Raw genomic sequence first — 12,261 nt, forward strand, 5'->3', positions numbered from 1 at the left:
ACCAAATTGGCCAACCTATAAGGTCTATTTTTAAGTGGTCTGCATTGGGAAGGAGGTTTAACAAAATAAAATAGTAACACAAGTTGATGTTATTAATTAGAGTATTCTCTATGCCTATCCAATTACACTCCCTCTTCACTTCTTTCCCAGCTAGCATTCAGTAAAATACGGTGGAAAATCGTACTCTGACAATTGTCTGCTTTCAAAGTCAGATGTGATATGTCTCCTTTGTAATTCATCTTTCTCTTGAGCTTATGGTTCTATTGAAATTACAGTTGTCACTGTCAGCAGAAAATTTTAAAAGGGACACACTCAGCCTGGTACAGTTGCTCACACACCTGTAATCCAGCACTTTAGGAGGCTGAGGTGGGCAGATTGCTTGAGCCTACGAAGTCGAAACCAACCTGGGCAACATGGTGAAACTATCTCTATAAAAAATACAAAAAAATAGCCAAGCATGGTCGCACACGCCTGTAGTCGTGCGTCTACACGACAAGAATCACCTGAGCCCAGGAAGTCTAGGGTGCAGTGAGACATGATTGAGCCACTGCACTCCAACCTGGGTAACAGAGTGAGATCCTATCTCACAAAAAATAAAATAAAACAAAAATAAAAAAACACGCTGTAGGCTAACACATGTTTTCCCAGATTATCATGTTCCCAGACAGTAGAATCATCAATGTAGAATCTTTTTATTTTTAATTTTAAAATTTTTGATAGAGATGGAGTCTCTTCATGTTGCACAGCCTGGTCTTGAAGTCTTGGCCTCAAGTGATCCTTCCACCTCGGGCTCCCAATAGAATGTTTTTAATATGTTAGTATACAATACAAAACTTGATAGAATTCTCAGTGACACTTTAAAAGTGAACTGGAGTTTTTCTTCTCCCAAAGGGGGAAAAAAAAGCTTATAATTACAGAATATCCTAGAACTGTGGTTCTTAAACCTGCCTAACAATCAGAATCAACTTCAGAGTTTTAAAAATAACATAGATACCTGAGTCCAGCCCTAGAACTACTGAATCAAATCTTTAAATATTAAATAAGTCCTCCAATCCTTGAGTTTTTTTTTTTTTATAGTTTCAAGAGCAATTCTGATATTAAGCCAAGTTTAAGAAATACACTTGTAAAGTGCAGAGTCTATTTCAAGGCTAAGCAACAAGCTGACTTTTGCTATCCTATTGTTAACATATTCTGTTGATGCCTTTTAAAATAAATGTGCAGTAAAGAAATTACACACATTTAAATTCAGTCTACATCAGGAACCTTCACTTTGGGTTGCAATTGGAAATGCCAATCATGTATCTTTTGTTTAAAATGATAAAACTTAAGACATGCAAAAGAATGAAGTTGGACTCTTACCTTACAACATAAACAAAAATTAACTCAAAATGAATCAAAGACTGAAACAAGACATACAACAGTAAAACTGTTAGAAGAAAAAATACAGGAAAGCTTTAGTGCATTGTATTCAACAAAGATTTCCTGGATTTGACACCAAGAGCACAGGCAACAAAGGGAAAAATAAACAAATTAAACTACATCAAAATTTAAAACTATGTACCAGAGACACAATCAACAGATTAACAAAGAAATGTACAGAACGAAAAACGTATTCGCAAATTATACATCTAAGAAGAGGTTACTATCTAGAATATATAAAAACCTCCAGCTTAATAAAAAAAATAACCTGATCAAAAAGTGGGCAAAGGACTTAAACATTTTTTCAAAGATGATATAGAAATGGCTAACAAGCATGTGAAAAGATGCTCAATATCACTAATCATTAGAGAAATGCAAATCAACAATGAAATATCACCTCACACCCATGAGGATGGCTACTATTTGGTGAAGAGATGGAGAAATAGAAACCTTGTACGTTATCTGTGAAAATGTAAAGTGATGTAGCTGCTATGGAAAATGGTAGAATAGTTCCTCAAAAAATGACAAATAAAATTTCCATATCATTCAGCAATTTCCCTTCTGGATGTGTATCCAAAAGAACTGAAAGCAGGACTTTGAAGAGGTATTTTCACACCCACGTTCTTGGCAGCACTAGTCATGATAGTCAAGAAGTGGAAGCAACCTAATTGCCATCAATGAATGAATGGATAAACAAAATGTGACATATATAGGCACATACACACTTACACACACACACACACACACATAGAAATGTTGTGCATCCTTAAAAGGAAGAAAATTTTGACACATGCTACGACATGAATGAACCTGGAAGACCTTATGCTAAGTGAAATAAGTCAGTTGCAAAAAGGCAAATACTGTATGATTCCTCTTATATGAGATGTCTAGGGTAGTTAAATCCACAGAAACACAAAATGGAATGGTAGTTGACAGAGGCTTGGGAGAGGAGAAGATGGGAAGTTGTTTAGTGGGTACAGAGGCAGTTTTACAAAATAAAAAAGTTGTGGAGATTGGTAATACAACAATGAAAATATGTTTGACACTACTGAATTGGTTAGAAATGGTTAAGATGGTAAATTTTCTGTTATGTATTTTTAATCACAGTTTAAGAAAAAGACATAGTAGGAAATTTGCTATAAAGAAATCTTTGGCCAGGTGCGGTGGCTCAAGCCTGTAATCCCAGCACTTTGGGAGGCCGAGACGGGTGGATCACGAGGTCAGGAGATCGAGACCATCCTGGTTAACAAGGTGAAACCCCGTCTCTACTAAAAAATACAAAAAATTAGCCGGGCGAGGTGGGGGGCGTCTGTGGTCCCAGCTACTCGGGAGGCTGAGGCAGGAGAATGGTGTGAACCTGGGAGGCGGAACTTGCAGTGAGCTGAGATTCGGCCACTGCACTCCAGCCTGGGCGACAGAGCGAGACTCCGTCTCAAAAAAAAAAAAAAAGAGAAAAGAAATCTTTGGTTATGTGATTTGTATCATCCTACTACTTTTGTTATGAAATCAGAAGATTTTATCTAAATAAATAATTTTGACTATAATTAAAGAAAAATAAAAATTCTGGCAAACATTTGAAAAGCATAATAAATAAGGAAATCATAATTTTCAAATATTCAAAATATTCAATATACAAATAATACCAACAAGTTATAGATGATACTATCGTAAGTAAATATATAGTGTTAGAAAGTTTTAAGATACGGTTATGCTTGAAATTGTGATTAAGAAACTGAAGCCACATACAATCTTGAGAGTTTTACACCTCCAATAAAACCTCACTAGGGGTGAGGGTAGCCATTTACCATATAGTTAGCTGCGCTCTGAGTAACACCAGCTTGTTCCCATATTCTGTACAGGGAGGTAAATAAGAGCTTATAAAACTCACAAAGAAAATGTGCAGCTCACATTTTCAAGTCGGTTTTCTCTAAAGAGTTCTGTGGCACTAAGTTGGCAACTGACTAATGTATTGACAAATCAGCAAGTTGTGCCTATGCTAAGAAGACAAATGTTTTGCCTATTTATTTCACACACTAGCTGATGTTCGACCAGTGCTCTATTTTGTTTTGAGCATAAAAAGAATGGCTTACTATCTGATGAAGGCCTCAGCATCTGTAATTGGAAATAATCTAGCATACATGTCAGAGTCTCATTTCTCTGTACTTTAATAGTATGCTCCTTTTCGGAGTAAAATTGTAATTTAACACACTTCTTTAAATCCAGAATCAAACCTCAATGAAAATTAAGTTCTGAGTTGATCTTTTGTAAAAATTATAAATCCCTTTATTGTGCACACAACAAAAATATGAGAGATATTTGTGTAGATATAATGCTAGAAACAAATTTAAACTTGGATCAGTGGTGAAGATAAATGAAACATCATTTACTGAACGCCTACTTTATATTCTTTATCTCATTTTAGCTCACCTATGGCCATATAATAGAGGGGTTCTTATCCTATTTAAAGCTGAAGAAATTAAGGTTTGGAATGAGTGGGTGAGTTACCCCAAACAACCCAGCTCACATACATAAAGGCTCACAGACACAAGGATTTGAAAAGGTTTTGACTCCAAAACCTTTTGCTCATATCATCTGGGCATTTTATTTTCACACAATTTTATTACACTTCCTATCACTAGCTCAACTGAGTGATAGGAGAGAAGTCCTGTGAAATATATCCTACATTTTGTGCATTTTTGGAAGATAAATCCTAAGTTGAGTCTTCAGAGATGTGTGTCTATTATATGTTGAGGAAACTTGTGACATTGTAAAATAGAATATTCTATTTAACTGTCTCTGATGTTGCAGCCTAAATTTCAACTTATTTAAACACTTGTTATTTTATATAATGAAACACCCTCCTCAACAGCTTTACAATTTTTGACAGGTATTGAAATCATGTTAATATTTAATGTGTATTAGTCTTTCCTTACCATTGTTTAACTAAATGATAATAACTAAGAAAGGATACAATATGCTTATCACGTAGACATTAAAATTCTAGAGTTTTAAAAATGTAAGGCACCTGAGTAATTACCATGTTCTTTCTCACATTCCATCTGGGGCATAAACCAACCAGATAAAAAATATTTTCTTCATTCCCAAAACACATCAGAAAATGAAATTTAAAATATGCTTCCAATAATACATTTCATGCTCTTGTGTGGTCTAACTTAAGAACCATTTGCAGTTTCTAATTGCATAGAAATTTTTATCATAGTTCTGGAAAACCAGTTAGTGATATCCTGTTAACTTCTGTCATGGCATCTTTCCATCAAACAATTTGTGTCACCAAGATAAAAAACGATTTAAAAGATTTCAGAACCCTCATCCAAAAATGCTAAGTATTATTTGAAATAATACTGTTCACTTTTATAAAGTAATGATTTCCTAACAATGCATAAAGATATAAAATTTTCCAATTTAAAATGCTTCACGCATTGTTATTCTCTCAATTTGATTTTATAAGCTTGGAGTTTCAAAAAATTCAGTCAATCACTGCTATGGTCTGAATATGTGTGTCCCCTTTACCCCACACCAAATTCATATATTGAAACCTAATCCCCAATGCAATAGTATTAAATAGAGTCTTTAGGAGGTGATTAGCTTATGAGGACAGAACCCTCATGAATAGGATTAGTGCCCTTATAAAAGAGCCCAAGGGATCTTGTTTGGCCCTTTCATCATGTGGGAGAAAATTGAGACAGTGCCATCTCTGAAGCAAAGAGCAAGCCTTTATCTAACTAACCTGCTGGCACCTTAATCTCAGACTTCCCAGCCCTCAGAAGAGTAAAAAATATATTTCTATTGTTTATAAATTACCCAGTCTAAGGTATTTTGCTATAACCCATCTGAAGGGACTAGGACAGTCACCGTATAAATATATAAGTGATATCTCTAGATAGAACTGTGACAGGAATACAAGAGTATGGGTTAGTAAAGAATTTGAGCAATCTGGAAAACCAGTCTTACCTGAAATGTGTTAAATGTCTCTGGATGTCAAGGTCTAGAATTGGAGTGGGTCTGGAGGATCCCAGCGGTGATCTATCTTGGCTCAAGAGGTCTTGGAATTCTTTACAGATTTGTCTAAAATAAAATAATCAAATTTAAAATTGAACTTTTGAAATTGGGCTTTAATTTCATCCCATGATATTTAACCAAAGACTTGTTCTCTCTTTTAAAAGCAGTCTAGATAACATTTCATAAAGCAACCTCAAAAGTTCCATTCATAGCATACAGTTGAGGTTCACAATGGTGACTTTGCTCTTAACAGCTGTAGGATAATCATACATTTCAAACAAATAACAATCCATGAGCACTGATAAGACCAATGTTCATTTTTAAGATGACTATTCATAAATTAACCTCAGGATAAGGGAAATCCCATATGAAATGATCACGATGATCTTTTTAACTGAAATGTGATTTTTTTAGACATCATATCTGTAAGCAAATTTAATTAAAGTTATAGTCTTACTTCAGAGCCATGATTCAAACAGACTCCGGAAAATCCTTTTTTCCCAAGATTGCATTAGAATTCACATTCTTATGAGCTAACTTTATATGTTAATATTTGAAGCAGATAATCACCAGTAATTTAGTTCACTAGCCTCACAGAAATGGTTGTATTACGTTCCATGTAAGCTAATTTCTTGCAAAAAGTACCCTCAAGGTAACTTTTCTGCTGCATTTTTTTGCTTTAAGTGGTTATGGTTTTAGGTCATTGGTTTCAGTTTAATTACAGTATTAGCATGTAACAATAGAGCCCTTGTGATGTGCAGTGCAAATGATATAATTCTAAAGAAGCAGAATACACTATACAAAGAGATTTTGTTTTTGTTTTGTTTTTTTAACAACAAAACACTAAATTAGTCCAGTCTCTGAAAAGTAAAGGATTGCCAAGGAATTGCTTAAAAGCATCCATCATCTCAAGTGAGGTGACTCCGTAATCAAGGGATAATATGATAGTAATTAGGTTTTTTATGTTTTTACAATGGGCAGTCGCAAAGTATAATATTGTAGTCCTGACTTTGATTATCAACGTAACAAAAGACAGGTATAGAAGGGTCAAATTATTTCAAGTGAATATGAACTCGGCCATTATTCTGCTGCAAGCCATTTGTGTCATTAACAAATGACTACCAAAAAGTGACAAAATATCTTGAAGTACAAATAATTGGTCACTGAGTCAAAATCAGTGGAGACTTCTTAATCAGGTATCTAAAATTCATTGAATTCCATCAAGGATTGCTTATGATATTTTAAATGAACAATGAAGGTCTGGTTTAATGCCAGTGTTCAAATATTGTGTCATTTCACAGAATTGCCTTATTCATGTTTGCAGAACACAGGTGAAAGTAAAAAAAGAGTCAGAAAAAGGAAAAAAAGTCCTTATTTGCTTCAATGAAATAAGATACTCCACATCCCCTTCCTAAAGGACCAGTTGGATCTCTGAGATATAGCATCTGAATACATGCTTTTAACAACTGTGTGTTTCTACTTTCATTGAGAAGGTTTCTTCTGAACTCCTCACACTTTTTGTTGTGAGACTCAGTTGCTTTATAAAATATATGCATTTTCAGGTGTATTGCCCATATTTTAATCAATGAATGCAACTTAATCTAAGTGTTTGGTGCCATTTTGAGGAGTATATCATCATCTTTTGTGCTTTGTGTTATTTAATATAGATTTGTTGTCTTTGTTTATTGAAATTTCTAACTAAAAATTTTAAATTTAGCCTCATGCTATCATTTATAAATTACTGTATGGTAGGTCATCATTATGATCCATTCTTACAAAGAAAGATTGGTGTTGTTTTTAGACTTTTGTTTTTAGCAGTCTTTTAGTTTTAGTTTTTCTATCAGATTAAAATAAATTTTAAAACATTAAAATGAAGATTGAAACATTGCTTTAGTTATTATGGCATAATATCAGAATTAATTGGATAATGGAATAAACTTTTAAGTTGACAAATCAACTCTGTTCCTGTATAAATAATACAGCAAGTTATAATAAAATTGATGAAGAAATTAGGAAAAGCTAAAAAGGTGGGAAAATTTAACTGATGCTAGATAATTCACACATGAAGCTCTACCAGGAGTAATATTAGAACTCTCCCCCTTTTATATTTAATTCTACAGCTTAATTCACTCACTTTCAAGTTTAGACTTGAAAACAGATGACAATCCTGTAGATTCCCCCTAGGCAATTATCATCATCATCTCATTATAGCACTTACAGAATTATGATTTTATGACCACTTTCATTCTTATTTAAATTTTTATTTATAAATCTACAAAAAGAAACAATCTTACATCTCAAGACAAAATGTCGTATTATGAATTATGTAACACAAAATGATCTTCAGTGAATCATACATTCTAACTTTATCACTTACATCATTGTCCTTAAGGACGTAAGTTTTTAGCTGATGTCTGAAATCCACGTTCTCTGTTTCACCTTTAGATGATTAATATTATGGTAACACTAAAAGTTGTTGACTATTCTGCTTTACCTTAATGCAAATCAAATGTTAGACATATTTAGTTCTAAATTCAATGAAAAAGTTTAAATATGTTTTCTATTAACCAACTAAACACATATTTTGTCTGGTTCATTTTTAGAATTCAAAAAATGTTTCAGTTTCTATTCTTTCACCTAAGTAAATGTCTAAATTACACCAAATATTTAATCAGCAAAACACTGGAAATAAAGAGGAATTCGAAGACTAATGACACTTAATTAATAGACTCTTTACACAATTGTATACTTGACAATATACTTAAAGACAACTGACTCTGTAATTCACGGAGGTAAAAAAGAAATATGTAGACCAATCTGATAATGCAGATTAGCAACCGGATCTCTCATTCAATAAATTTTAGATTTCATGTATATTTTTTATAAAGTTGTTCAAGTCTTATGAATAAAGGTGAACTGACCAGGATGTAATGAATATCCATAATAGGCTAGTCAATATTAGCTTTTACCATTTTAATTGACGAAAATATCCAATGCTTTACCATTGGTGTAAAATTAGAAACTTCTCAGAACACATTGGGTCCATTCATATGTTGCACAAAACGGGTATTATTTCTACACATCCCCTAGTTTATCTAGTTATAGTGATTACTGGTTATATTACGTATGTTTGCTGTGACTGCAGTCTCTGATTCTCTAATTTTTATTTCACATAGTCCAATAAGAAGATAGGATGCATATAAATAACAAAAATAAAAAATTATAAAGCTGTATTATAATTTTCAGATGTTTATGCCTATTTACTCTCTGTAAAATAAGTTAATTGAAATGAGTGGAATTCTTGCTTGACATTCAATGGTCTGCAAATTGTGCAGCTATAAGCAGACAGATAAAAGAAAATTACATGTTCTCACAATGTTTTATGAAATCAAAGTTCAAAGTATCACCTAAAATAATGTATGTTACTTAGATCCCAGGTAAAAGGAAAATACTACTACCTAGTCAGATATGCTACTCAGAAATAGATGTCTCAGTAAAATTTTGACAAATATGAATGCATTTCTCTTATTTCCCTCAAATTCTTCTAGCATTACTTCTATTAAAACAAAATCTCAGTGCCAATTTGAATGTACTCAGAGGCTACCGCAGACTTCAACAGAATGATGGGAATCTCCAAGAAAATAGGAATTGTTATTTATTGTGTCGATGATGGTAGTGGTGAATACTTCCAAAACCATTCCTGGGGCAAGGAGCACAGGAAGAAGTGTTTTTCTGGATTAAGGAGTGAAAGTCTTTGAATATGCATGATAAAACCACAACCAAGTCATTTTGAGGCAGAAAAAATGAAGGTGTTTCTCTTGGAAATTTGTATTTTGGGACAATAGTAAAATTCACATGGATATGTGCATTGGTAAGTCTGCATGATTCTGCCAGCTAGGATGATATCTATGGAAACACCTGGGAGATACTACCTAAATTCTAGTACTGTATAATTATCTTGCTCTGTAACAAGTCTTTATCTTTCTCCTACGGTAATGTAAAGGATTCAAACTAACTATATGTGCTTTCAGCTCCTTCTGGAGAAACTGAAACATGACTGAAATTATTTGGAAAAAAAATTTAGTCAAGAAGTTATTTGGAAAAGGAAAAGAGTACAGAGTAGAGGTGAAAAGACACACTATGCGAAAGGTTCAGATTTAAGTCTTCCTACTAGTAAGTTTTCAGGGGCTTTCACATCACAAAATTTATTCCCAGATTTTAAGTCCAACTTTCATACCTGCCTTATAATTTTCTTTCTCTAACTCTTGGTCTTCATTCTCTCTTTCTGCTATTCCTTTCCCCTTAATCTTGTTTTGCTTTTTCTCTATTCCTTCTGCCACCAACTTTTGCTTTTCTTCTCTTTGGGACAAGATAACATAATCTAGTACTTTCAGAACGGCGATAGATAAATAGAGTCCTAAGTCCAAATAGTGCCAGCCACAGCAGTGTGTAAACTTCAATTAAGGGATTCAAGTGTCTTAGACAAACCTGTGAGATGGTAAGTATCCCATATACTCCTTAAATTTGTAAAAAGACCTCTGTTACATAAGAAGCTGGTAGAAAATAGAATATTTAGTTTTGGTTTTATGCATTTTGAGCCAATTTAAATTTTAGCCAGTATGTTGTAAAGGCATTAAATAACTACTTTTTATCAGTTTCTAAGAAGTAATGTTTTTAATACTCTCTGCCCTAGATTTTCTCTTAAAAAGTTTTCCCTAAGGCTGGGCATAGTGACTCATGCTTGTAATCCTAGCCCTTTGGGAGGTCAAGGAGTGCAGATTGCTTGAACCCAAGAGTCTGAGACCAGCCTGGGCAATATGACAAAAATGTATCTTTACAAAAAATACAAAAAACAGGGGGGTGTGCTGGCTCATGCCTGTAGTCTCAGCTACTCAGGAGGCTGAGGTGGGAGGATCACATGAACCTGGGGAGGGTGAGACTACAGTGAGCCATGATCGCACCACTGTACTCTAGCCTGGGCAACAGAGTGAGACCCTGTCTCAAAAAACAAACAAAAAACAAACAAAATACGTTTCCCTGAAAAAAAAAATTAATTCATGAATGACAGTTATTAACCAGCTGAAACTATCAGTTCTAAAATCTTAATATAGAATTAAAAATTATTTAAGATTCTTAATGGCCTATATGTAGCAATAACTTATTTCAATAAAGAGAGGATAACAAGAATTAGTTACTACCAGAAGGATTTTCCTCTAAAGCTTTTGAACATAACCTGCAGTGCTACCTGCGGTTCTGCTGGATTTTTACACAATAAATGGTAGTATTCTCACTAATTATCAAAGAACTTTCAAGTGTCCGGGAATTTAAAAGTCATCTCATGCAAGCTTCCCCCTTTTCTGTTGTATTGTCAAATTTGTCTGTATCATTTTCCTCATTATTTTAGTTTCCATTTTAATTAGTCATTTTACAATTTCCAGAAGCTTTGAAATATATTATACCTTTAAAAAAGAAAAAAGACAATAACACTATGAGGCAGTACAAGGATGATTTGTTTACTCATACACAAGACACGATGGGGGCACTCATGGTGATCCTTGGTCCCAGAGGTCTCCCTGGTACCTCTCACCAATCTGTGACCTCATCTTCTGTCACATTCCCCAAACATTTATGGTGTTTTGAGAGCTTCACCCTCATTATTAAGGCAAAATGAGTGCCTTAGATCAAATTACACAGCAACCAAAGGCATATTTGCCTGGGATCTACATTTCCTAAACATGTTTTTCTCCAAGGGATTTCTGCATATTCTAGAGAGGTCTTCCAAGAAAGACCTCTGGAGAGGTCTTTCATCAGTTTCAATGACAGCCTCATCACTAATCAAGGGCAGTTTGTAAACCTTGCCTGGGTACCAAAGCGGGGAAAGTCCTTGTTTAATGTATTTAGCTGCTGGTGTGTGAGACCTTCCTTGTTTTAGAAAATGGGTGCCTTCTAGACTTGTTTTCCTCATTTCAAAGAAAATGAAAAAAAACAAAAAAACAAAAAAAACCAAAGACTGAAGACGAAAGCACACAGAGGTTTCCCTGTTCTGCTTACTTGGTCGCCAGGATCATCTTTTTTCTTGCTGTCTGTTCTTTCTGTTCCATATGTTGTCTGGCAAGATGTTCTCCTACTGCTTTGGCTGGAAACTCTGTTTCACAAGTGTAGCCAAAATCCCGAGCCAAGTGCAAAGCCTCCCCTGTTGGCAGATAACACAAGTGAGTTTCTCACCAGCATTCAACCTTAATAACAGTAGTGTCTTGCATTTTGCTCAAGCCTCACTCCTGGCTGTGGTCAGACAAATCATTTTTCCTACTTAAACTATTCAAGAAAAAAGACCTTTTGAGGGGGAAGAGGGGAGGTAATGAGGAAGAATGAGGGGAAATTGAGGAACAGAGAAGTGACTTAGCAGGCAGGGATAGGTGGAAAATTGAGGGGAAAATAACAGAAACACAATTCAGAAGTGTTGACTCCCCTCATGGTTCTGGTCATTAGACCAGACTGACTTCCCAGGTTTCACACATGATTCCCAAGGGAAATGGTCCCATGGACAAGTCATTTTGTGCCTGCTGAACCTACAACCTATTCTTAGTGTGTCTAAACTATTCAGATGTCTTTTCCATGAGACCTATTAAAATACCTACAGAGGGTCCAGATAACTTTTCAAGGAAGTTGAAGAACTTTGGAAAATCATGAATAACTTTGTTCTCTCACAAAATCCTAAACCCAAGTAAATTTTTAGGAAGTGGGGTAAAAATGGCTTCCCAGCAAAGTAAAATTAAGTGATGAAAATCAATCTGGAAAACAATGGTATTTTTAATGCTCAGT

The 12,261-nt window shown here is 34.4% G+C and overlaps 1 protein-coding gene across 1 annotated transcript in view; it reads right to left on the minus strand.

The window, feature by feature from the left end:
• The window catches only part of TFAP2D (transcription factor AP-2 delta (activating enhancer binding protein 2 delta)), a 63,174-nt gene that overhangs the window by 20,225 nt on the left and 30,688 nt on the right, over window positions 1-12,261 (minus strand). Inside the window, exons 6-7 of the mRNA XM_011960248.1 lie at window positions 11,491-11,632; window positions 5,392-5,505 (exon numbers count right to left, since the gene is read on the minus strand). Of these exons, the coding sequence (XP_011815638.1) occupies window positions 5,392-5,505; window positions 11,491-11,632 (256 nt within the window). The remainder of the gene's footprint in view (window positions 1-5,391; window positions 5,506-11,490; window positions 11,633-12,261) is intronic.

The sequence above is a fragment of the Colobus angolensis genome, unplaced genomic scaffold, assembly GCF_000951035.1.
Source record: "Colobus angolensis palliatus isolate OR3802 unplaced genomic scaffold, Cang.pa_1.0 Scaffold51, whole genome shotgun sequence".
NCBI classification, from domain to species: Eukaryota; Metazoa; Chordata; class Mammalia; order Primates; family Cercopithecidae; genus Colobus; species Colobus angolensis.